Source organism: Gallus gallus, chromosome 4, assembly GCF_016699485.2.
Source record: "Gallus gallus isolate bGalGal1 chromosome 4, bGalGal1.mat.broiler.GRCg7b, whole genome shotgun sequence".
Lineage (NCBI taxonomy): Eukaryota > Metazoa > Chordata > Aves > Galliformes > Phasianidae > Gallus > Gallus gallus.
This window is the reverse complement of record NC_052535.1, coordinates 89,158,031-89,184,058: the sequence shown is the minus strand read 5'-3', so window position 1 is coordinate 89,184,058 and position 26,028 is coordinate 89,158,031. Positions and strand designations below refer to the sequence as shown.

At 54.2% G+C, this 26,028-nt stretch overlaps 1 protein-coding gene across 1 annotated transcript; it reads left to right on the top strand.

The window, feature by feature from the left end:
• The first annotated feature begins 1,059 nt into the window (after positions 1-1,059).
• ADAM33 (ADAM metallopeptidase domain 33) lies at positions 1,060-25,447 on the top strand. Its single transcript, NM_001082418.3, has 24 exons — positions 1,060-1,220; positions 3,410-3,492; positions 9,044-9,120; positions 11,491-11,566; positions 11,891-11,967; positions 12,198-12,384; positions 12,698-12,763; positions 12,874-12,945; positions 13,382-13,548; positions 13,650-13,734; positions 14,356-14,498; positions 15,667-15,844; positions 16,231-16,320; positions 16,664-16,859; positions 17,373-17,481; positions 17,977-18,181; positions 19,117-19,194; positions 20,119-20,227; positions 20,449-20,599; positions 21,233-21,323; positions 21,719-21,964; positions 22,315-22,478; positions 23,268-23,285; positions 24,361-25,447. The coding sequence occupies exons 1-24, from the start codon at positions 1,097-1,099 to the stop codon at positions 24,410-24,412; spliced, it is 2,844 nt and encodes a 947-aa protein (NP_001075887.2). The 5' UTR covers positions 1,060-1,096; the 3' UTR covers positions 24,413-25,447.
• Positions 25,448-26,028: the final 581 nt, after the last annotated feature.

Sequence of the window (26,028 nt, the reverse complement as noted above, 5' to 3'; positions counted from 1 at the left end):
CTTATGGTGAGAGCAAGGCTTTGCTAAGTGGCACTTCCCCACCCCAAAAATGCCATGCGTGAGGGCCTGGGGAGCTCCCAAGGTGCTGCTGAGCTGCACGCCTCACGGCATTCACATGTTCCCATCTGGCCACCCCCCTGCAGAACCTCAACACACGTCAGAGCACCGGGAGGCTCTGACAGTGCTGCTGGGCTATTGGATTCGCCATTTGTGCTGGGAAACCCCAGAAAACTTCCCTGTCCCCTCCTCTCCCACAGTGTCACCTCGGGAAGGGGCCCCTGGAACGTATTGGACATGTGTGCCTGCAGCTGTCCCCATTATGCACAGAGAGTGAAAGCTTTAAATATGAGGAAAGCTTTGATTATTAGGAAAACGTTGGCTATTAGGCTTAATATTAAGGTTTTAGTTGCTATTAATGAATCCTTGCCCTGAGCCTTGGGGGGGAACTGAGTGCTTTGGGCGGGGGGGGGGATGGCAGCGGTTGTTGCAGAGCAGCGGAAGTGCTGCAGTTTGGGTGCGTGGGCAGCATCCGTCCCCATGTACCCCCCACCCCATATAGCCCAGCAAGCCCTACAGCCACTGGGTAAAAGTTATAATGGTATTAATGATAATTGATAGCACACTGAGGGTTGCAGATGGGTCTCCGAGCTATCTCACCTCAGATTTATGGGGGGGTAGAAGAGGTTATTTTATTACATTCCCCCCCTTCCTCTTCGCCGCTTTTCCATGGGGTCGGCGAGGGGCTGCTGCTGTGGCTCGGCTAGGATGTCCCGGCTGAAGGGAGGGAGGGAGGGAGGGGGGGAAGAGCTTGGGAGCAGCCTCCCCTCCCGTCTGGTTTCCATTAGTCCGCCACGCTCAGCCAAGAAACACAGCCATAAATAAAGGCGAACAATGCCAGCCCCCTCCCCGCGGCCGCCCAGCCCAGGACGCAGCCGGGTGCCTGGGAAAAGGGGGCTCCGGCCATTGGGACGGAGGGGAGCGTGAATGGGGCTGGTGGGGGGAAGCGGGACGGAGGGGAGGGCACCCGAGAGCATAAGAGGGAAGAGAGGGCTGGCGGCAGGGAGCAGAGGCTGTGACAGCCCCGGGGAGTGCGGGCATGGCGAGGTTGGCCCCCCACGTGTCCCCTAAATGGAGGGGCTTCGCTGTCATTTTTGGGGATCACGTCTTGCTGCTGGGGCTGCTGCTGCTCCCTGGGCACGGGGGTGCTGCTGGGACACGAGGTAAGGGGGTATGGTTTATGGGGGTGGTGGTGGGGAGGGAGTGCTACCCCTCGGTTTGGGGATAACAGCGTGTGGATGGGGGGACCCCAAATTGCATTGGGGTGGTGCGTGCTTTGGTGTTGTTGAGGCTGCATGGGGCACGGTTCCTCCTGTTGGCCCCACAGCTGTGCTGTGATGGGGGTCCCCCAAGCTGCCCCCATTTCTGTGGGATGGGACCCCCTGTTTCGTCCCCAGCATTGCACTGATGGCCGGGTGCTGCTGATGCCTCTATATGGTCCGATCGGGAGCAGAGAGCTGTGAGCGGCTGCCCAACCCCAAGAGGAGGAGGAATGGCTCCCAGCCCTTCCATGGGACCCCCATGAGGACCCTCTTTCCCCTCACCCCACACCAGGGACCCCTCGGCTCCGCAGCCGTCTCAGCTCCCCGAAACAGAGCCGGGCTGGTGCTGCTCAGCTGTGTTTTGGGGCAAAACTTGGCCTTTTTTTAATTACCGAAGGAGTACGTTATTTTCCCCCAAGGTTTCCAGCGCTTTCAAAAACGGGTGTATGCTGAAAACCTCATTTAGCCCATTTGGGTCTATGCTCTCCACCCTGTTTTCTTCCGCGGCCCCTCCAAGGAGCTGAAGGCACAACTTCTGTTATTGTTGTTCTCTGCGCTCTGCCAGACGCTGCGCTTCCAGCAGCTCCGAGCGCGCGGTGGGAGCCCGACATTCAGATAAACTCAGGCTAAACCCCCATCCGAAATGCTGAGCACTGCAGGGCTGAATCCATCCCAACAACCAGAGCTCCCAAAAAGGGCAGGGAGTGAGCGTGTTTTCCAGGAAAAAGAAAAAATATCAAGAGAGAAAGGGGTGGGAATGCCCCTCCGCGCTGCGCTCGGGTTTGTTTGAGTTGGATTTTCAGGCCCTTGCTTGTTTTCTGGGGCTCTGCCGTTCCCAGCACAACCTATGGACAAACAGTTCATGCCGTGGTCTCCCCGCTCTCAGCCCAGGGTGGGGGAATAGCTGTTATGTTTTTGCCCCATTTCTTTGCATTGGGTGGGTGGCAAATGTCAGGGAGCGCAATGCGCTGTGCGCCCGTGCCTCAGTTTCCCCGTATGTATGGCTGTGGTTGGAGGCCCCGTTCCCCTTCTTAGAGGACGAGGGAGTGTGCCACCACCTTATCTGCAGTTATTCCTGGAATCTGATTAAACGCTGTGTGTAATGAGAGCTGATTAAATGCCACCGGGCGATATCGCCAGGCTCTGTATCGCCAGGCTCCGTGCTGGGAGCGCTCCCACCCACAACTCCTTTTCTTTCCCTCATATTCTGTCTCAGTAACACCATCCTTCCCCAGCCCAATACCCCCTTATCGCTGCAGGGGAACCAAAACAAACGTAGGCAGTGAGCACACCACCAGCCCCTTCGTTCCACTCCCTGTGCCATTTATTAGGGAGGGTTATGGGATCCCAGCTTCCACCAACAACATTTCCCTTGGCGAGGTGGCCCGGCGCCGGCCTTCATCCCCTCTCAGCAGTGTCTTCAGCAGCAGATTCCGTTTGTTCCCTTGTTTTCTTGGCTTAAGTCATCGGGAGCCACTCACTCTGATGCAATCAGATGCAGCCACATTGTTTATGAGAAGAAAATCTTAGAAAGTCTGCCTGGCTCCAGCTGAGCCCCAGGACACTGCTGGGATGTGTTGGATACAACCCAGGATGGGTTTTTTTCTTTGGTGATTTTGGGAGCAGGCACGTTTTCGGGGCTGGGAGAGTGGAGATGCTGCTGGGAGCTGTGGTTTTGTGTTGGTGGCCAACCCTGCAAACCCCAGGAGCCCCCCAGCCCCATTTCTTTGGGGAAGCTCCTGCTGCTGGGATGTGCCGTGGGGGCTCCCCACCAATCTGAGCTCACCATAGCTGGCTGAATCGTAGAATCATTAAGGTTGGAAAAGACCTCAGAGGTCCCCAAGCCCAACCCATCCCACCATGCCCACTGACCATGGTCTCTCAGTGCCACATCTCCACAATTCTGGAACACCTCCAGGGACGGTGACTCCACCTGGGCAGCTGTGCCAGCGCCTGACTGCTCTTTTGGAGGAGAAACGTCTCCTAATATCCAACCTGGCCCTCCTTCGGTGCAACATGAGGCCGTGGGAGCTCCCCAGCTCCCTGAGCTCCCCGTAGCCCAGGTGCTCACCAGCTCTTCTCTCCCCCAGGGCCGATGTCCCACGGAGAGCGGGTGACACCACACTGGCTCCTGGGGGGTCGCAGCCGGCGAGCCGTCAGCCTGGATGATGAGGTAAGGACACGGATGGCTTCTGTCCTCCCCACTGCAGGGTTGGGTTGTGTGATGCCAGGGCTCGGATGCAGGGCACGTGTTGAAGTGCCTAATTTATGGCATCCATGAGTTCGGCAATGAAATTGGAGGCTTTAACGATGGATGAATTAAATATTGGGCAGTTGGATCCCAGGCTGGCAGAGGCTGGAGGACCACATCCAGGCTGACTTTGGAGGTCCCCGAGGTGGAGGCCCTGCATCTCTCTGTTCTCTGTGCCAGAACTTTGGCACCCACCCAGCACAGCAGTGCTGCCAATGGGCTCCGGGTTGAGCCTGGTGCCTGGCTCCGTCTCCCTGATGTCCAAGAGCTGTATGCTGTATGGGATGCTGCTCCCCAAGGCTCACTGCTGGCTGTCACATTGTCCCCTCCATCCACACCTCCAACCCCTGCTAGGCGATGGAGAGAAACTGCTGTGGTTTGAGGTTTGGTAGAAGGCAGAGTGCTGGGAAGTGACCTCCTCTGGTGGCATCTATGATGGTGACGGGGTCTGAGGATGCAGCTTTGAAACCACCTGAGATGTCTCCACGTGGGACTTCCTGGTTGGTGCCTTTCGCTTTCCGGGTAGCACCGCATGCACAGCAGCTGCTGCTGGGAATCGCATTTCTCCTGCAGCCATAATAGCTGCGGTGTGCCCAGCCTCACACGTCTCATCCTCCTGGGGACAGTTGGGTCCCAAGCTATGAGAACCCTCCCTGGGGCGATATTTAGGCCGAAGGGTATCCGAGAGGCGGGTGGTTTATTTATACTCTTGCTGCCCCAGATTGCTGTGGGATGTGGGGACTCAGTGCATCCCCGTGGCTGTGGGGCTGGGGAAGGGGCAGTGGGGAAGGACCTGGCGCTTCCTGGCATCTGTTCTGCTTCCAGACAGCCCGAAACAAGGAGCTGCTGTTTGGCGGGGATGTGGGGAGGGGCTGCAAGTCAGCAGAGGGGCGGTTTGTAGGGGAATTGCTGGAGGAACCAAAGAACAGGGCAGGGGTGAGCAGGATTCTGCTTGCACATCAAGACCCGAAACGTTGCTATAAACTCTCCCCTCCAACCCGGCCCTTTTGTCCTCAAACCACCACCAAGTGCTTATTGTTAGGATAAACCCATTCTACCCTGTCTGCTCCTGCCCTTCCAGCAAAGGTGCTGGAAATAGTTACGTTGGCGTGGTGCGGATGTGACACGTGTGGCTGCCCTATTGCCCTTCCTGCTGCACAAAGAGGCTGTTTGTCCCCACACGGCTGCTTTTGGGGTCTGCAATGCGCTCCTGTATGGCCCGAGGCCATGGGGAAGAGGAGGAGGAGGAGATGCATCTTAGTAAGGAGGGGTTTTATGGCATCAGGATTTGGGGCTCCTCACCCACGGCCACAAACTGGGATACATTGTGTTGAGATGTGGGCTGGATAGCCTGGAGTTGTGAGTGCAGCTGGGCTGTGTGCATGAACCCCAATGTGGTTGGACTCATGTCTGCCTCCTGAAGGTGCAAAACATTGGGTTCTGGCACAAAAGGTTGGGTTCTGGCATGGAATGATGGGATTCCGGCATGGAACAATGGGTTCAAGCACAAAGCAATAGGGTTCAAGCACAAAATGTTGGGTTCCAGCATGAAATGATGGGTTCAAGTGCAAAACAATGGCTTCCAGCACAAAATGATGGGCTTCCATCATGAAACAATGGGTTCAAGCACTTAGCAGTGGGTTTAAGTGTGGTGATAGCAGCGGGCAGGATGCTGCGGGGTGACCCATGCCACTTTCCCATCCTGGGAAGCACCCAGGGGACCCCACGGTGTCTCCTCTCCCCAGTGATGCTCCTCCTGGCTTGATGAGGTGGCCTTGGTGGCCCTGCACAGCACTAGGCATGCAGAACCCTGTTGTTAGGGCCGGACTCCCGCAGGCTCTGTGGCTCCTGGCACACATGGAAATGATTTGGGAGAGGCCAGAAGGAGGTCATGAGGACCTTGATTGCAAACAGCTCCCTTGTTACTGAATTGGTAGTGGGATGCTGTCCCCACCAACGCGATGGCCAACAGGATGGTGGTGCTGCCTGGGCTACTGATTTCTTTTCCCTTTGCAATTGCTTGTTCCCATGTGCCTGGGAAGCATCACCAGCACTGGGAGGAGCAGGAAGGGAGGAGTGGGACCGCCCGATCCCTGCCCAGGTGCTGTCACCCACTCCTGCAATCTGTTTCCTGCAGGGAAGCCCTTTTTCCTTTGCAACACGTGGCAGGGCAGACCAAGCCAGCTTCTAGCTTCTGAGCTGAATTTGCTTTGAAACAACCCGAACCCTGCCCCTTTATCCAAGGGCTGGGTTCTCCTGGTTCTACAAGAGCTGGCTGCTGTTCTTCCAGCATCTTCCAGGCAGAGGATTGCCCTGGAGGTCTTGGATTTCCATCCTGGTGTGCATCGAGCTGTGCTCTGCTGCACGTTTGGGTGATAGGGAGCTCTTGAAACCCAAAGTCTGTTGCTCAGCTCCAGCTGTGCCTGAGCCTGGGGAGGACCTGGCTTTGCTGTGATGCTCTGACTCGGAGCTCAGCTGCAAAACCCATCACTGTATCCTCTGTGGAGCGTCCACATCCCCGTGGTGAGATGGGAACCCATCTTCCCTTCCTCCTCTCTGCATCCAGACTTGCATGGGCTTACCCAGGACGTCAGGGCTTGTGGGACTTGGAGCCATGGAGAGACGAAGATTGAATAACAACACAACCCTCTCGGCCTCAGCTTCTCTGCACACATAGCTGTGGTTTTTCTGATCAGTGGATTGAAAGAGAAAACTGGAGCCAAGCTCTGCCCCGTGGGCTCCTCGCCAGGGTGGGTTCATCCCGGCTGTTCTCCCAGCACAGCCCATACTGGGACTGGATTTGTGGGATGTGCTGGAGAGGGGCCACCAATACATGGCCTGGCTGCTCCTGCAGCATGCAGTGGGGATCTGTGGGTCCTGGAGACAGATGGCGGTGTTTGGGTCAAGCAGGATGGTAATGGAGCTTTGGAACGGTGCTGGAGCTTTGGGACAGTGTTGGAGCCTGGGATGGTGCTGGAACTGAGGGTGATGCTGGAGACTGGGGGTGGTGCTGGAGCTTGGGATGTGTTGGAACTTGGAATGATACTGGAGACTGGGATAGTGCTGGAGTTTGGGTAGGTGCTGGAACTGGGGACGGTGGTGGAGACTGGAATGATGTTGGAGTTTGGGATGATGCTGGAGACTGGGACAGGGACAGACTGGGATAGTGTTGGATCTTGGGGTGATACTGGAGCTTGGGATGACGATGAGGGCTGGGATGGTGCTTGGAGCCCAGGTTGATACCGATCCATTCTCATTCCTGATGTACAGAGCCACATCCAGCAGCTCTCAGGGAGCCAACCGCCTGTCACTTAGGCTCAGGACAAAATTACTTGTGCTTAATTAACACGAAATACATCATCACCTTTCCTGGCCTTACAGCTGGGTTATTTGACTTCTGCCCAGCACGAGAGTCACACTCCTTCTCCCTTCCCACCTTTTCCTTATGTACTGTTGTTTATTTCCGCAGGGGTCCATCCGGGATCATGCCCCTCTCCCTGCTGCTTCCCCATCCCTGTGGGGGAAACTGAGGCACGGTGAGGGACAGCCCCTTGCAGGGTCTGAGTGCTGACCCTATTGGCAGTGAGCTATTTTCCAGCCTCCAGTGATAGCAAGGGGGCTGCAAGCACGAATGCTACCCCGAAACACGCGTCCCTTTAAGGCAGCAGCTTGGGGACAAGCATTTTGCCACAAAGGCCCCAAAGTCAAGGCAGGGAGTAATTGCTGGGGAATTCAAACCAGGGCTTGGGGAGGAGGAGGAGGAGAGGGCTCAGGGGTGGGAGAAACAGCCTGGAAATAGGGGGGAGGCGGGGGAAAAGCAGGGAAATGGCAAGAAAAATGCGCAGACCATGTTTGGCCAGGGAGCGATGTTTGTATAAGATCATGTTCTAAAAATACAGCCCGTTCCCACCATCAGTGGAGGAGAGGAGCCTTCGGCCCCGGCTTCCTCCTCCTCCTCCTCCTCCTCCTCCCGCGTGGCACGGGGCCCCTTGTTGTGGCTGTGCCTTGGCCATGCTGGGGCTGGTGGGGACCTCGGCTTTGCCTTTTCTCTCTGCTTTTGTTGGTTTATTGTTTTTTTAATGCTCTGCGTTTGGGCTCCTTTTTTGGAGCTGGGGAGATGGCATCTGGGGGGGGGGGACTCAGCCATCAGCACGTCGTCACTGCGTCCTCACGGCGCCGTGGGGCCGTCATCTCCCCATCCTTATCCCATCCTATCTCAAGCCATCCCCCTGGGCAATGTGAGCAGCTCAGTTTGGGGAGCTCCTGCCCGAAAAAAAAACCTACCCTGCCACCACAAACCCCGCGTGCCCCACACCCTGCAATGCTTCATGGCAATGCTGTCCCTAAGAATGTCCCTGGGGCCGTGGGCCACCGGGGTGCATGAGGAGCGATGTCCCACCATAGGGCCAGGAGGGAGCATTTGGGCTGCAGTTCAGCCCTTTATGGGAAAATCACCCCCACCCCTTTGCATTCCTGGTGAAAAACGCGTGATGTTTGGAGCAGTGAGCCCGGAGCGCTGCCGGGACGGCTTCTTCCTCTCCCATTTATCTTCCTAGCTGGGAAAACCTCTGCAGCTTGGCAGCCGCCGGCCCCATCCCACCACAGCCATGGTTGGGCGGGAGGGGGGGTCAGCAGCACGCCGTGGATGGGGAAGGATTGGGTGGGGGATTGGACCCAAAGGGAGGGGATGGAGGTGGGAATGGCCCCCTCGGTTCTGCTGGGCTCCTGCAGCTCGGGGTTGGAGTGGCTGCCCAAGGTTGTGAGGTTGCATCCCGGTATGAGCTGCTTGGGCTGGTTTGGACGGTCTTATGGGATATCTCCAGTCCCCATCCTATAGGGAAATGTGTCTTGGTGCTGCCTCCTACCTGTGTCCCAGCCCTGCCTTTTAGTGCTCCCCTGCTGCCCCACGACCCATGTCACCTCCTGCCACAGCTGTGCCATGGTGGTGACATCCCAACCTCAAAGGGACCCAACCCATGGTTGGGCGCAGAGACACCAAGCACTGCCAGGTGACACCAGGGACACTTTTCATGTTCCCAGCACTGGAGCCAGGGAGGGGACATCAGCGCAAGGTCTCACTTTTGGGCTGTGTCACATCCCATTGTGCACAAACCAATTATGTTGGGGTGGATGCGTGTGCACAGTGAGGAAACCGTTTCTTGTTAGGCTCCCTCCAAAGTGAGGGATTGAGTAAAGCCACCAGCATCCTGGGGAAGCTGAGTCAATCGCTTCCTCCTGCTGTCCCTGGGTATTTTTATCGGTGCCGTTACTGCTGCCCGGATGGTTACTATTTATTCCTGTGGCCCTGGCACAGAGATGCCAACCACCCCTGGCCCAGCGCTGGGCACCTCCTCATGCCCACCTCTTTACTCCCCCCGTGATTTTCAGTAGGTCCCACAATCACACAGAGGAAGACAGGGGGCATCTTGGGTCTGTCTGTCCTAACCCCATTCCTCCTTTGCTTTCTCTGCAGGTGCCAGCGCCGGCGCGGGCGGAGGTGGCTGTGATGGCTGAGGGCAGAGAGCTCATTCTGGTGCTGGAGAGGAACCAGTAAGTGTTGGGACTGGTTGAGGAAGGGGTGCTGCTGCAGGATGCTGGGTTAGGGCTGAAATGATATTTTCCATGGCTCGTGCCTGCATCGTGCAAGAAAGGGTCTGGACAGTGCCATGGTGCAGGACAGTGTGGGTGAAGGATGAAGAAACCCAATGGGATGGTTCTGCAGCCCTGCTCTATGGCTGGTGCTGCAGGATCTTTGGTGGCATCTTGGTGGCGTGGGTGACATTTGGGAACCTGCGTTGCTCTCCTGTTGGTCCAGTCTTGGTGGGTCAAACAACCTCGAGATGACCCTTGGAGACCTTGTGGTGTTTGTTCTGTTGTGTTTTTGGGTTTCTCCTGGCGCTGGGTGGCCTTTGTGGTTGAGCAGAGTGTGGTGTCATGCAGGAAGCCCATCCCTACAGGTCCAGTTCTGCTTCTGCTTTCTTCCAGCTGTGTGGATTGCATGCTGATATGCAAAACCTAGCCTGATTCCTATCAGGCTCAGAAATGTTTTCATTTCTTCTAATGACCCCACTTCTCCTTCTGGAAGACACTGAGAGGGCTAAGACCTCATCAGCTGGAGATGGTGCAGCATTTGCAGGGAAGTGCTGAATTGGATATATTGAATTGCTCTGAGGGTGACCATGCATGGTGCCCAAGACCGTCTGAGGTACTCAATAGCATCAACAGCACCCAAGACCATCCAGTGTACACAAGAGTATCTATGGCACTAAAATCCATTCATATGGCACCCAAGACTGGCTGTGCCTAGCACGTGCATCTGCTGGGAGGACCAATTTAGCCATGGCTGTTGGAGCTGTTGTCTTGTGCCAGCTAACAGGGCTACCTCGGCTAGCCAGGCTGTGCCATACCCCAAACCTTCTCTCCTGTGGTGCTGGGAGAGGTGGTTGGCCTCTGAACCACTCCTCATGGTCTCTTCCAACAAGACCTTCCCTTGTGAAGGAGGAAGAGCCCCATCTCCCTGCTCTCCCTTCCCTTCCCTACCCTGCAGAGGACATCCCAGTGGGATGCTGCCCAATGATAGAACTTGCTGTATCCCAAACTGGGGATAAGCTCAAATCTCCCACCTCCCTCAGCCCCCAGGCACTGCGTGGAGGTTTTCACATCTCTGGTGTCCTCAGCCGAGCCCATTTGTGACCCCATCCCTGTCGCACCCCTTCCAGGACCCAATCTGAGCTCTCACCACAATCCTCTGCTGTACTGGAGTTACTGGTGCCAGGCGTCTGCTCGCAGGGATGTGGATTTGGATGCCAGGAGTGTGCCCACAGCAATATTTTTGGAGCCAAACCGGTCACAAAATAGAAACCAAGAGGCGGGGAGGCCCAGCACTGTTCTGGGCTGTCTGCTGGCAGCGTTTCCTTTTGTAGAACAAAACCAGAGGGTCAGCAGGGGGTGAGCCCAGCCCTGCAGCTCAGTACTCAGTGCCCATCACCCCAGATTCTGGCCAGGACCCATCTCTGCTGCTTTCCCTCTTGTGCACAGGCACATGGGATGTGGGCTGAGCTCTGGCTCTTCTTGCCTGGCGGCAGGAAGCAATTTGTCAGCACAGGGCTGTGTCACCGCTGGCTTGGGTGAGAGACAGCCGGCAGCTGTGGGGGACAGGCTCTGCTCAAAGCAGTCTGAGAGTTCTCACCATCAGCTTGTAGGAAAAAATTATTCTCTGCAGGAGCAGAAATGCATTGGCACAGCTGCCCAAAGAGGTGGTGGGATCGCTGTCCCTGGAGATGTTCAGGAGCCATGGAGGTGTGGCACTGAGGGACGTGGGCATGGTGCGGATGGGCTGTTAGACTTGATACTGAAGGTGTTTTCCAACCTTCTGTGATTCTCTGAACAGCTCTGCTTTTTTGGGACATGCTGGTATGATGTTGGTATGGTGTTGCGTCAAGAGCATCACGCTCATTGTGCCATGAGTAAGCTGAAGTGGATGGATAGAAGTAGTGGGGCTGGAGACCCTAAACCTGCCATGCTCTGAGTCTGGATCCCAAGGATGGGACTGACCCCGTCTTCTTCAAGCTGATGTTCCCCCTTTGGGGCTTTGGCTTGATGGTGGGTTTCGAGGCTGTTGCTTCACTGCAGTGGGGGCAAAGGGAGACTTCACAGGGCTGAGGACCTATGGGTGGACTTGGTCCTTGTAGGGAAGCCATCGCTCCATCCTTGGTGGTGACCCCAACCCTGGTGAGCTACAGAAGGGGGCCTGGAGACTTCAGATCCCCCACGCACATCTCCTGGGGCTAGGCAGCGGAGGCACCTTCCTGTCCCTTTGGACCCTCTGTGCCATTGTGTCCCCACTGACCACAGGTCCCCAAAGGGTCAGCACATCCCTGGAACACCTTTGGGTTCCTCACTGCTCTGCTCTCTCCGCAGGCTGCTGGCACCAGGCTATACTGAGACGCACTACACCACAGATGGGCAGCCCGTGACGGTGACCCCCAACCACACGGTGGGCGCATCACTCATCTCATAAGAAGGGGGACAATGGTTTTGGGGTGCCCCAATGATGAGCCCTGAGTATCTCTGTCCCTTCCCCGTGCCAATTCCCTGTCCCTGATTTGTCACCCACTTGGCACATGGAGTCCTGCGCCATTCTGACCCTCCAGAGCTGGGAGCATCCTGGCTCCATCCCTCCCTTTTCCCCAGTCCAGATGGATGCTACTTGCTGGGAAACATGAAGTGGGTGTCTTTTTGGGGACGAACAAGTGGGGTTTATAGCTGGCTGGCTCTGTGAGATGGTTTCTAACCAAGGTCTCTGTTGTCTTTCTCCCAGGACCACTGCCACTACCATGGGCACGTACGGGGCCACAGGAACTCCTGGGTCGTCCTCAGCACCTGCTCAGGAATGCGGTATGGAGCATGGGGGAGAATTTGGGAGTTCTGAAGGGAAATGATGTATGCACTGCCTGAGGTTTTATTGCTAGGGATGTGTGAGCTCATGGGGCTGCGTTCACCCATCTCTTCTCTCTGCCCACCTGGGTACCCAAGCTGAGGTGTGGAAAGTTTGTGGGATCTTGGCAGGGATTGGGTGAGCAGTGAAGGAGCTGCAGGAGCTATTTGGGTCTGTTCTCCATCACCAGGGGCTTGATTGCGGTGAGCAGCAATGATACCTACTACCTGCACCCTGTGGGGACACCTGAGCCGAACCACCACCTCATCCACAGAGCAGAGCACCTGCACATCCCTGGTGGCACCTGTGCCCACGGCAGTGACTTTGGGAACACTATTGATGACATCACCCGGCTCTTCCAGCTGGTGGACCGGCGGGTACAACCAGCTCTGGGTCCTTTGCTTATGGTGGGCCGGGGGGCTGCGAGCGGGGCTGTCTGCATCCTTGCTTGGTGTCTTGGGTGGGCAGCTTGTGTGGTTGGAGTTTAGGCAGGAGACCTCAAAGGGAAGCCCTAGGACACTTGGGCTGGGACTTTGACAAGCAGTATGGGAGATGATATGGCAATGCAAACTGTCCGTGCCTCCTCGTGCCTCAGTTTCCCCCCTTGGCCATCCTTCCTGGGCACACATGGGAACGTGTGATGCACTTTGGGCTTCTTCACTCCTCCAAGCCTTTCTGTCTGTCTTGCAGGTGAAGAGAGATGCCTGGAGGACCATGAAGTACATGGAGCTCTTCATCGTTGCTGACCACACGCTGGTGAGTGTTGCAGGGCCAGGAATCTGCACTGGCAGAAAAGCCAGGATCCCTCTCTGTATCCATCTCTGCTCTTGCTCTGATGACCTTTCCCCATCCCCATCTCTTTGCAGTTCAGGAACCAGAACCTCAACCTGGGCCTCACCAAGCAGCGAATCGTGGAGATCGCCAACTACGTGGACAAGGTAACACCGGTCCCTTGTCACCACCTCTGTCACTCCCGGTGTGTCAGAAGTGCCTGAGCTCAAGGCCAGACTGAGGAGGCTGTCCCCGTGTCACTGGAACCAGGAGTTTAGGTGGTGGTTGTGAGTACAGGATGGGAAACGCATTCCCAACCACCAGTGATGGTGGACTCTCAGAGGCCAGGATCAAAGCTGGCACTGACATGAGCATAGTGTTGTGTTTCTCCAAGTCTAAGCACAGACAGTGCTGTCATGTGGTGGATGGGACTGTGCCACCCTGACGGTGTCGGTGGTAGAGCTCATGTGTGCTGGTGGGTTTAGGACAAATGTATCCCTGAGTCAACCAACCAGAAGGAATGCATGGAGACCGACCAGCTGGAACATCACGGTGGGGATGGTAGATCTGCAGCAGATGTTGATCCCTGTCCCCTCCCTGCAGTTCTACAGGTTGCTGAACATCAAGGTGGCCCTGATTGGACTGGAGGTGTGGACGGAGCGGGACCAGTGCACTGTCACCAGCGATGCCAACGCCACGCTCTGGGCCTTCCTGCAGTGGAAGAAGGCTCTGAGGGCTCGCAAGAAGCACGACAACGCGCAGCTGCTGACGTGAGCACCCTGGGGATGGTGGGGCAGGGCACCAGGTCTCCATACTGCTCACTGATCTGGTTGGGTTCACTAATTACCATTCTGTTCTTTCTGGTGAGCAGCGGGAAGACATTCCGGGGGACGACCATTGGCATGGCCCCACTGGAGGGAATGTGCAGTGCAGACAACTCCGGAGGGGTCAGCGTGGTAAGGGAAGCATGAAGGTCCCCATTTCCAGCCCCCCCCCCCACCCTGGGCTGAGGACCCCATTGTCACCCAATCCTAATGGGGCTGCTCATGGGCTTGGAGGACCAGCCAGCTGGGCTTGGTCCTGGGATCAACAAATGATGATGGTGGCCCTCTCAGATGTTGGCCAAGCCCGAGGAAGGCTGGAAAAGGGAAGGTTTAAAGCTTTTCTGCCCTGCCTACACTCCCAGCAGAAGTGTTGGGGTATCCTGCATTGCTTCTGTCCTTCATCTTAAGCACCATCTGCTCGTGCCCTCTGGTTTGGCAGGGCCATCTCCACCCCAGATGATTTTTCTCCCTCTCCTGATGGGGTGATGGTGGCCCTGGAGATCCTGTGGTCCCTGGGCAGGGTGAGGCACACAGATTCCTGTTTTTTGGGACATGCCCTTCAATGTCCCTTGTTTACAGCGGTTTGCTCCAGTAAAAGATCTTCCCAGAGGTCCCATGGTGGGCTTTTAGGGGACAAAATCTCCCCTCTCCCATAGACCCTCTTCACTTGGGACACAGCTGCCACCCCACACCGATGTGGGGGCCACCCCTCTCTGCTCCCCAGAGCTGACGCAGCCCCCTACTCCTTGGCAGGACCACTCGGAGCTTCCCATTGGAGCAGCAGCCACCATGGCCCATGAGATTGGCCACAACTTCGGCATGAGCCACGACAGCCAAGGCTGCTGCGTGGAGGCCACCCCGGAACAAGGAGGCTGTGTGATGGCAGCGGCCACCGGGTAAGTGGCAGGGATGGGGATGGGGATGGGGATGGGATGCCCCATAGCAGGCACGTGACAGCCATTTGTTTTCCTGCCCTCACATGCAGAGCTCTCCGGGCTGACTGCACCTTCCTGCCACATTTCTTCCTGCGGTTTTCTGCTAAAATGTTTTTCCCCATGTGGGCAGGGAGGACTTTTTTTTTTTTGACTGTCTGCAGCCTGTCCCTGTTTGCTCGTTCACGTACCAGCTTATGGATATATTTACTTGCTTACCTTACGTGGACTTAAAGGTTTTTTTTCCTGTAGCCCAAGAGATTTACCCCAAAGTTCCCCCAGAATCCTTGCTTCATGTCAGAAATGAGATGTGCTGATATGCAAAGAACTGTTTGTCAGCGATATGAGGAAATGAAAACAGCCCTGAAATGAGCAGAGCATATCTCCTATGCATATATCCTGTGCTCTGCTTCCTCCTTCTCAGTGCGCCAGCCACAAAGCACTAGAAACTTATGCAAAATTACAGAAGAGCTGTTCTGTAGATGTCCCCGTTTCATTGCTTGGGGGTTGGACTAGATGGCCTTTAAAGGTCCCTTCCAACTCAAACCATTCTGTGACTCTGAGAGCTGGTGTAGGAAATCACCAGCTTCTGCAAAGGTTCTTATGGGAAAGGACACTTGGGCTGCACAAGAGATGACCATACGTGCACTAACTGCTCCCTTCTTTTGCTTCCCAGGCCCTGTGAATGATTCATTTTCATTCCTTTTTCTTTCTTTTGCTTTGAATTTTTGAACAGTTTTTGCCTGTCTCAGCCACCGAAGTATTGAAATAGACCCAAAGTGGCATTTCCCATCCTCCATTGAGTAATAACAGGCAGATGGAGGCTGTCCACGTGGAGACCAGATCCAGACCTGAAGTCTCCAACCTCCAGGAGGCTTCTGCTGGAGATGTGGTGCTCTGGAGGTGGCACTGAGCAGCTCTGCTCATCCAACACAGCCCATTCCCCAAAATATTTGGGTTCAGCGTGGTGTCCCCTGGTTTAGTGTCTGGGTTATCAGTGCAAGTTGGGGTGGGAGATGGTGGTGTGGATACATCTGGCCGATGGTGTCTCCCAGCTCTGACTGTGATTTTCCACTTTCTCCTGGCCCCACGTGCCCCGGTTCCCACCCTTCCCCATCTGTCTCCCATGCAGGCACCCCTTCCCACGTGTCTTCAGCTCCTGCAGCAAGAGGCAGTTGGAGAACTACTTCCAGAAGGGAGGTGGCATGTGTCTCTTCAACCTGCCCGACACCAAGGACCTGGTGGTGGGACGGAAATGTGGCAACGGCTTTCTGGAAGATGGAGAGGACTGTGACTGTGGGGAGGTGGAGGTACGGTGCTGGTCAGGGGGGAGGGGAGGTGTTTGTATCAGTTCTGCTGGAGGTTGCAGCATGGAGAGAGGTCTTTGCAAAGGGTTTGGGATGCTGTCCCAAAGGCAGTGCTGTGATGGGTAGAGAAGGGACTGAGAGGGTGTGGTGAGGCTCTGGAACAGGGTGACCGTTGTAGTTGTGGATGCTCATCCCTAGTGGTGTTGAAGACCAAGTTGGATGGGGCTTTGGGCAACCTGATCTGGTGGGAACTGGATGGGCTTTAAGGTCCCTTCCAACCCAAGGCACTCTATCATTCTACGAGAGCAGTGATGGGAAGGGGGAAGGGATGGACTCAGTGAGCACTGTTGCTGTCAATAATTCTACATCATGGTCTTCTCTGCACACAGGAGTGCACCAACCCATGCTGCAATGCACACAACTGCACGCTGAAGATGGGGGCTCAGTGTGCCCATGGTGACTGCTGCCAGAACTGCAGGGTAATCTGCCCTCTGCCCTCCACCCGATGCCCACCTTGGACCAAGCATTGAGACACGGTCCCCATGAGACTCACACTCTGCATGTCCTCAGGTTCAGCCCTCCTGGTGCCAAGTGATGAGGGTTGTGCAGAAAAATGCATAAGATATGCATAAAACCCATGTCTTATAGGGAGTCTCTGCTTTGTGGCTGGAGTCCAGCTTTATACCTCAAAGCACCTCACAGTCCCAAAGGGGATATTATAGATGCTTTATGGCCCCATGCTGTGCCAGAAGGTAGCATCTATTTGAGCTGATCCCATTTGCTGCTTTTGGGTGCTGATGCTTCTCTCTCCTCCTGTGGCAGCTGAAGGTGGCTGGGACCATCTGCAGGGAAGCAGCAGGATCCTGTGACCTCCCTGAATACTGCACTGGTGCCTCACCCTACTGCCCAGCCAATGTGTACCTGCTGGATGGCTCGTCCTGTGCCTATGGTGAGGCATACTGCAACAATGGCATGTGCATGACCCACCACCAACAGTGTGTCCAGCTCTGGGGACCAGGTGAGCCTCAGCCCTATCCCACAGGCATCCTTGTGGCCCCTTATTGGAGCAGGACCTCTAAGATCATCAAGTCCAACCATCACCCCATTGCATATGGTCCCCATAGTGCATATGGCCCATACATTACATGCAGCTTGTGTGGTCCCTGTGCTGCATGGGGCTGCACCTCACCCCTTTGCACACTGTGCTCCCCATACCAACATCCTTGACACCTTGCTCCTATCCCATAGCTTCCATCCTAATAGGGTGCAGCTCCCTATCCGCATTTGGACAAGGCACTACCAACCCCAGGGCCAGAGGGGAGGAAACCTTTCCCCACAACCAACATCTTCTACAAGTCCCCAGAGCAAAGGGACTTGCATCCTTCTTGTCTTGTCCTTGACCCAACACCCACCTTGGTGCCTTCTCCAAGGTGTTCTCCCCATGAGCATCGATCCATTAATTGCAGTGCTGGTGCTTCTCCCTGCTTTCCCCATCCTGCTGATTATGAAGGACCTTTTTTCCCCTCGTCAGGAGCCTGGCCAGCCCCAGCTGCCTGTTTCCAAGATGTGAACATGGCTGGGAACACCTATGGCAACTGTGGCAAAGACAGCCAAGGGCGCTACGTGAAGTGCGACAAGAGGTGGGTGAAGCACTGACATGTGCACTTACTCCATCGCTTGTAGGTCCCACTGCCCATCCCTACAATGGGGCTGGCAGGGCTGTGCCCCACCTTTAACATCACTGTTTAGGGTCAGAAGAAGCTATCAGGTCCTTCCTGGGCTTAGTTCCATCATTTCTGTGAGGTTTCTTACCCAGCCACCACCCAAGGTCACCACCCAGCCCAGCCTAAAGGGAAAATCAAGGACAGCATCTACAGGAGAGGCTATTTAGGGCATGTGTGCTCTCCAGTATTCCCAGTTAGACAGTGATCTTAGAGGGGACCCCCTGCCTGTTCACTTCAGCATCATTTTGTGCTCTCCATGGCTGATCTAAGCCTTTCTGAACCTCTTCTATCATAGCCTCCCCTGGCCATAAATTCAGAGAGGTGAGCTAGCAGGCAGTGGGATGGGGCAATGGGGCAGCAAGGATGAGTCAGCCTTCACCTGCCTTCATCTTGTCTCTGCCCTGCTCCTAGAGATGCCATGTGTGGCAAGATCCAGTGCCAGAGCTCAGCCAAGAAGCCCCAGGGGACCAACACTGTCTCCATTGACACCACCATCCGCTTCAATGGACGGGAGGTGAAGTGCCGGGGCACCTACATGTACACTGCCAAGGATGATGAAGAAGACCTCTCCGACCCTGGGCTGGTGATGACGGGGACGAAATGTGGAGATGGAATGGTGAGTTGGGGTTTTCTCAGGGAAATCACCTCCTTGGTTCTTGTTTCAGCTTCGGTGTGGACAGTGACAATTCTCTATGTGATAACTCGTCCCCCATCCATGGTTTCCACCACATTTACAGGCATTGCCCGGATGATATCTCAGCTGTGATATCACAACTCTTACAACAGTCTGAGTTGGAAAAGACCTTTGAAGTTCATCTGTTCCAACTCCCCTGTAATGAACAGGAACACCCATAGCTCTGTCAGGTGCTCAGAGCCCTGCCCAGCCTGACCTCTGGCCACACATCACCAGATGTTTGTGTGTAGGCCATCAAGTCCAAAATTGTTAGGAATCAAAATACCTATTTGGATAGATACAAAAATGTGCTGCTAACTGAGCACGAGTCTCTTTTACAGCACCTGCATCTCCAAGGACTTTACACAGGGTCAGTGCAGCGTAGAATGGGCAGAAGCCTGGTAGACAGCATGATAGCAGGGATGCATGCCAGACAGAGCTGGCTGGAGAGATACAGCCTTCACTGTTTGGCATTTTCCTTGTGAAATATCCACCCCAGTTTGGGATGGAAGGCCAAATTTTGACATTTTTGTGAGAAAGGATGGCTGTTTTTGAAATCCAGCGTTGGCTTTTTTGGCTGGCGCCCACCTTTTAGGGCTGGATGGGAAGTGCCTTTTCCATCAGCTGCCAGGTGGGCTGTCAGGGAGGGAGGTGGCAGGGGGGCAGTGTGTCTCTACTGAGCCATATGGGATTGGGAATTGTTGGAAATTCCTGGGCTATGCTGAAAGCTGGGTGAAATACATTGGCTTGGGACAATGAAACAACCAGCTCGCATTGTCTGTGTTCAGCATCTTCCCAGAAGTCTCCCGTGAAGCCAAAATATCACTGCGCTCCATCTCTTGAGCCTTTCCTAACCTTTTCTCTTGTCTTTCACTCAGGTTTGCAAAGACCGCCGGTGCCAGAACGCCTCCCTTTTTGAGCTGGAGAAGTGCGTTTCCCGGTGCAACGGCCATGGGGTGAGTTTCCATCCGAGACCTACAGCAGCTCAGATCCTTACACAAAACCAAGTCATCTCCCACCGGGATGAGCCTTGAGACACAGCGGGCATCTGCTTTTCATGACTCTTAACTTGGATGTCAGCTATGGGTGAGACCGAGCTGAGGTCTTTGCTTATCTGTGTCCAAGTTAGGGGGAGAAAGTCATTCCTGATGTAACGACCACCTGCAGAATTTGGATCAGGGTACAGTTTGGACTGGAGAGTGTTCAGAGCTCAGAGCAGGTGTCTGTTCCCTCTGAGAACAAAGCAATGATCAGAAACTCAGCTGGGACTGCAAAAATGCAGGGCAGTTGTTTAGCAAATAGAAAAAAAAAAAGAAGTCACTGTTGTCTAAAGCTTAAAGGCTGCTGCAAAAATGTGACACCTGCAGGCGAGGACTGCGTAGACCACGGCTTAGTCAGGTAAGGAAACAAGAAACAAAATGCTGCTGGGTTATGTAGGGAGAGGTAATAGGTAAAACATTCAATGCTCAGCATAGTTAAGGCTCCTGGTTTGGGTTCTCTGCTTCAGGAATGCTGTGAACTGGGGGGACATTCCCCAAGGGGAAGACGTTTAATAACATTCTGGCTCAGCACAAAGCATTAAGGCCATTGTGCTTGACTAGTCAAGCAGTGTGAAAACTGAAGTCATGAGATGCCTCTCTGCAAGGTTTGCACAAAGAGCAGGAAAAAGTACTGCCAGCAGGAAAATATGTCTGTAAATTGCAATCACAGGTTTGAGGGCAACGTTGGCATGATCCAAGTAACGTCCAAGGGGTGAATGGTAGCAGGGTTAAGCTCCTTCAGCCCGGATTCCTGCCATTGGCACCTGATTTCAGCCCTGTCCTGTCGATCTTCATTTTCATCCGTCCCTGTTGGTCTCCAGCTCTCTTTCTCTCCCCCAGGTTTGCAACAGCAACAAGAACTGCCACTGCAACGCGGGTTGGGCTCCTCCATACTGCGAGAAGCCGGGCTTGGGAGGCAGCGTGGACAGTGGCCCCGTGCAGCATGACAGTGAGTCCAGGCTGGAGCAGTGGGGTGGTGATGGAATCCTTGAGGTTGGAAAAGGCCACTAAGATCATCCAGTTCAACCATCAACCCATCATCACCATGCCCACTATGCCCTGTCCTTAAGACTAAGCAGAGACATGCTCTGGATTTGGCCCCTACAAAAGCAAACCCAGAGGCTGATGACCCTTCTGGCCCCACACTAATCTTTGTGCTTTCCCTGACAGATCACGAAGCCATCTTGGTAACAATTCTGCTCATCTTCCTGCTCTTCCTCCCGGTCCTGGTGGGGAGCATTTACTTCTGGTACCGGCGGGAGAACTCGCTTCTGAATAAGTGGATCAAGGAGGTGAGGAGGAGGAGCCGGGAGACATACAGGTGGGTGATATGTCCTAAATTTCTTCTCTCCTGGGGACCTAGTAAAGCCCTGAAAGCTTTTATTGAAAGCAGACAGCCTGGTAGGATGGGTGGGCGAGGGAGCACAGCACCAGCTTCAATCAGAGATCCTATCTGAGGCTGCTTTGAGATGGGAAGAGCTCTTCCTGGGGACAGTCTGAGCCTTTCAGCTCCCTCCTGAGCAGAGGACAGGAATGATCTGTTGGACGGGATGACCCTAGAGAGTGATGATGAAGGCAGCCCGGTACAAAGGATCTCCCTTGCCATCTGCTCCTAGCAGGCTGCAAGTGATGGAAGGGCTCTAAATGAACACAGAATTTGGGTATTCATTATTTCCTCTCCCAGCACAGGCACACGCACATTCCTCAGAGCCCCTGCAAGCATTTGAGGAAAAAACCCAGAGCCAGACATGTGGCTTTTCATATGGCTAGTGATTTCATAAATGCCATTACTCGAGACTGACTTCTTGTCCCTGCCCACCAAGCCCTGCCATGCATTTCCCTGTCCGTTCCCAAAGACAGGACCTTGCTGATGTGCAGCCTTTTGGGAGGCAGCTGTTGCAAAGGCGGTTGCTTTATTTTGCCCTCTGTAATTTATGTTTGTGATCCTGGGCAGGAACACAACCTTCGGTCGGAAGGCAACCAGTGGCCATTCCAAAGCTGCTTTCACCTTACGGAACATTTCCACCTCCAGCCATGATAACAAAGTGAGTAACATCCCAGCATCCGGGTTTGCTTTCCTCCCTGGTCACGTTATTGTGGCGATCATATATCCCTCTAGCAATGGGGCCAGCTCCCTGGTGTTTTTCCTTGTGCCCATGGTGTGAGCCTTCAGGCAGTATTATACATCCCTGCTGAAAACAGATCTTTTGAGCTCTGTGTGCCCCAAAAGATCTCGGTGATTTCTAGAATACTCTGCAGGGGATTGGCTCCATCCCCATGGCAGAGCGAAGCTGATGGCTTTGCACTGGTTCTCCAGGCAGGCAGACACTTCTGTTGGTGGTTGCTGCATCTCTGGTGGCTTTGGGATCACCCAAGCCAAGAACAGATTCTGTCTCCCTGGGAAAATGCACCTAGGTTTTAACTTTTGTCATCTCTGCAGGCGGCGCGGGCTGCGTTCCCCCCCAAAACCTGCCCTCGCCAACCTGGCTTCCAACCCGTCAACGTTGTCCATCCCTTTCGACCACCTCCTCACTCCATCCCTCCACGCCCAAGGGACCCCAAGCCTGCCAGACCACCTCCTCCAGCCAGCAAGTCGCCCATGGTCCCCACCAAAACAGTCGTCTCTCAAGCAAAGCTGCCTCCTCCTAAGAAACCTCTTCCCTCCAGCCCTGTGAGGACGCCAGTGGTGAGTTGTGTTGGCTGGCTGGTCTTCCCTGCCCAAATTCCCCACTTTTGGCTACCTGTGGCTCCGTTGGGATGGACACAGTTTGGGAGCTGTCATGGCATCCTAAGGGATGAATCTGTTGCAGTGCTGAAGAAAGCTCGGTAGATGCTGAGAATAATTTAGGGTACTTTGGGTACTGTTGTGTGCTTTGAAATATGCAACCGGGACTTGGACATGGTGATCCTTGTGGGTCCCTTCCAACTTGGGATATTCTATGATCTCAGCTCTACAAAAGGAGAAAAGGGGTTGTAAGATATCACTGGAGGCTTCCCTAAGGATGTTGCCTTTCCTTACACATTTTGTGATTCCAGGTGGGCCCAAAGCACCAGCCGCCACGTCGGCCACTGCCTGGATGTCCTTTTCTGGCCAAAGAGCTGCCTCCTGCACATGGACAGACCCTGCTGGTCACGGTCCCTCCTACCAACTTCAAGGCCTTTGGTACAAGTGCCACGAGCCACTCGACGAGGCCATCCAAGTAAGTTGAGGGAGGAGTTGAGCTACTTCCCACCACACCGGGGCCATGCAGGCAGACACAGCAGGGTCTCATGGATCATGTTTCTGTGGGACGTCATAAATGTCAGCATGGTATGCTCTGGCTTGCTTTTTGTTCCCTCATCTACATCATGGCCTGCATTTCATGGTAACTCTGCCCGTGGCAGGTGGGGTCAGAACTAGATGATCTTTAAGGGCCCTTCCAACCGAAGCTGTTCTATGATTCCATGATTCTATGATTCTCATAGTCCTCCCCAGTGTGACTGGTGTGTTTGGGGTCTGTGCCTGCTGCTGGGGATGAAGAGCAACTTGAAGCCCACCAGCTTTGAGAGAACCTGGAAAATGGCTTTGGTGCCCAGCTTCTAGGGGCAACAGCAACAAATAGGAAGGAAATCAGTTGATCCCCCAAATCCTGCCAGGTGGGGAACAACTGCAACCCAAGAGTTTACCCAAATGTTGACCCTACCATCAACTCCATGCCCACAGTGCAGGAGAAAAGCCTGCCCATGTGTTAGACAGAGCACCCACAGGCACTCAGAATCTGTGGCCATGCCTCCACCTGGCAGGACATTGAGAGGTTTGGCCAAGGTTGGCCAGTGGTGACCAGGATTTGAGTTTTTGGTCCTGTAGGGTCCTGATGGATTAAGGGAAATACCATATTTTGGTGGGTGCATGTGGTTTCGCATCCTGGAGCATGGGGGCTTCTGGTTTGCTGCTGGGGGACAGGGGAGAGATGGACAGTGATGCTCACTTTTGTCTTTCCTCCCTACAGGCCGATGCCACCTCAAAGGTGAGTTGCAGACACCATGCAGGAATATGGGGGACCTAGTGCACTAGGTTTTGACCCATTAAGCTGGAGTTTAAATGTCTCCCTTCCCGGAAGCTCATAGATGAGTTCCTTTCAACTCATGCTGTACTGCTAAATTCGATGAAAATGGGTCAGTGGGTACTTTTGTATCCCCTCCTGATAGCCAGGGCCTTATCCAGCCATGGAGGGAAGACACCGTGCTGAACTAAAGTTGACCCTCAGGCCCAGATGTTCTAATTACTGCTTGGACCTTCTTAAACTATTTTAGGTTCTTGTTCCTTTGTGGTTGCCACCACAAGGAGGCTGAATGTGCCCCAAAATTCTCATTGTAACTCAATCTCTACAGATCGTCTCTCCTCGTAGATAAAATAAGCTTGTTCTCTGGTCCCAAAAGAGAAAGGTTTGGCACATCTCTGCTGCTAGACCTGGCTCCCTCCAAGATAAAGCCGTTTTGCCCTTGCTGTTTTCAGCCATACAACTCTGAAACAATGCCAGCTTCAGGAAGTGTAGACTGGCAGGGCCAGATGTGCTGGGAAGTGGGATGTATACCATGTCCCAGTCCTAATTCATTACTAGGCACTACCAGTGTGGTAAGAGATAGGGAAATGTCCTTCCTGGTTGGCTGAGGTGAGAAATTGCATGAGTTCTCAGGGTGAACTGTGGGGTCTATCTCACAATGGCTGGCTTGGTGGCATCTCTGGTAGTGCACAAACCGCCTTGGTTGTTCTTGAGAACCCCTTGAGGGACATCTCTCCTGCAGCAGGTGGGCTCCCAGGTGTCACCACTGGTTACTGCCTGGTGCCAACGGGTGCTTTTGTCTCCTGTCAATGTGTTGAGGATATGTTTAAGGCCAGCACCTCAAAGCAATACAGTCTGGGACTGTATTTTTGAGGGAGGATGTCGGTGACCAGGACAGTCTTGGATCCTCTCTGACCTCATGGACAGCAGCTGATCTTCCCTTCCTGACGTGTGGAGGGATGGCTGTGATGGAGATGGTGGATGCTTGGTCTCTCTGCGCTCTATTGAATCGTTTCCTTTCTCTTTTTACTTGCTCTAGGCCAGTCCCAGCCATCAAAGTCCAGTCAACCTCCTTCCCCTTGAAGAAGTGACAAACCAAAGGACACCTTAAGCCCATCCTTCCTGAGCTGGCTCTCCTGATTTGCACTGCTGCTGGCGACAGGGGTCTTCTATTCCTCTCATTTTATTTGTTGGGTATTTTTTTGTTTTTTTTTTGTTTTTGTTTTTGTTTTTTTTTATACCAGAGGACTATTTTTATAAGACAGAATGAGTACTCAGCACAAAACAGTAGTGGTGGGGGGAGGAGAGGGGAAATTGGTACCATGGTGTAACTGAGGGTTGTAGTGTGGGGTTACCACGGTGGAAACTCCACCACAGCTCTTGGCATCACTTCTTTGCCAGTTTACCCACCAGCTTTGATTTCTTATTGACATTGCACATGGGCTGGCTGGGGTGACCTGGGGTCAACCAAAAGCTGTGTAATATCCTTCTAGCTACCTCCTCCTTCCCCTCCAGTCATGGTGAGATCCCCCACCGCCCACTGCCACCAGAGTTCAATGCTGGGCATTGTCTCCGGGGAGACATTTGCCATGAGACAAAAGTGGTTGCCAGTTTGGACTGTGCCATCTGGTGCTGGGACATATCCGTGAAGGATCCACGTTCTCAGGCTCCTCCTGGCCCCCCTACCTGATTGCACAAGAACAGACAGTGACAACCCTGGGGCCGCACCTGGAAGGAGAAGCCATCTGGGAAATGGTTTAATGTCTGCAGTGCTAGTGACAGCTGGTTACCAGGGTGCTTTCAAGGGGCTCAGGAGCTCTTCAAAAACGTTGCATTTTCCCCACTCATGGGGCAAGCCCAGAAGTGGTTTGTGAGCTGCTATCACTGCTGTCCGAAGTGGGAAGGAGCCACAAGCCAGGAACAAGAGTGGGAAGACCTCCTGCCTGTGCTGTTGGCTTGCCCAAAGGCCTTGGCCAAGCCATTGCGTCTCTCTGTGCCTCAGTTCCCCCCATCTGTAATATGGGGGGTAATACCTACCTCACAGGGATGTTGTGAGGTTTAACGAACTGATGTCTTGAAAGGGCTTTACAATCCTCAAATGAAAGGTGCTCTTGACTTGCACAGTACTATTCCGTGCCACTTTCCTATGACTTGACATGCGGCTCTGTCAGGGTCTGTAATGAGAGCAATGGCTTTCTACAGTCCCCTGGCTCCTCCAGCTGTTTTCTTGCTCAGAAGTTCCCCAACCCTCTAGACATCAAGAACTCTGCTTCTCAACCAGCCCCAGCCTCTTGGAATCATTTAGTTTGAAGGACACATCTTGAGATCATTCCCAGCTGTCCTCCAGAGGATGGGATAAACGAGCAGGTCCCTAAACCTGCCCTGTTCTTTTCTGTCATCTCCCAGGAAGGTCATGGTTAGACTTGAGGAAGAGCCTAAGAGCTGCTGTATCCTCCTCTCTGTGTAGGTGTTAGAAGAGGGTTAAACAATTGGAGAGTGTTTGGAGAAGTCGCTGCAATGACGAAGGGACTGGAAAACACTTTCTTAATTACTTGGCTCATTTAGCTTAATGACAAAGTGAGGGATGTCAATGCTACAGTCAGTAAACTGCCTCACTTTGGGGTGGGCACTTGGGTGACTGCATCAAGCTGGTGCAATGCCCCTTGCCTTGGGGTCTTGCCCTTTGGTACCGTCCCACTCCCTTTGT

Bases quoted from the DNA above. Each gene is read 5' to 3' on its own strand.
- ADAM33 (NM_001082418.3), top strand. From the start codon at position 1,097: ATGGCGAGGTTGGCCCCCCACGTGTCCCCTAAATGGAGGGGCTTCGCT. The intron at 11,968-12,197 runs GTATGGAGCATG...CTCCATCACCAG, and splicing joins AGCACCTGCTCAGGAATGCG to GGGCTTGATTGCGGTGAGCA. The intron at 13,549-13,649 runs GTGAGCACCCTG...TCTGGTGAGCAG, and splicing joins GACAACGCGCAGCTGCTGAC to CGGGAAGACATTCCGGGGGA.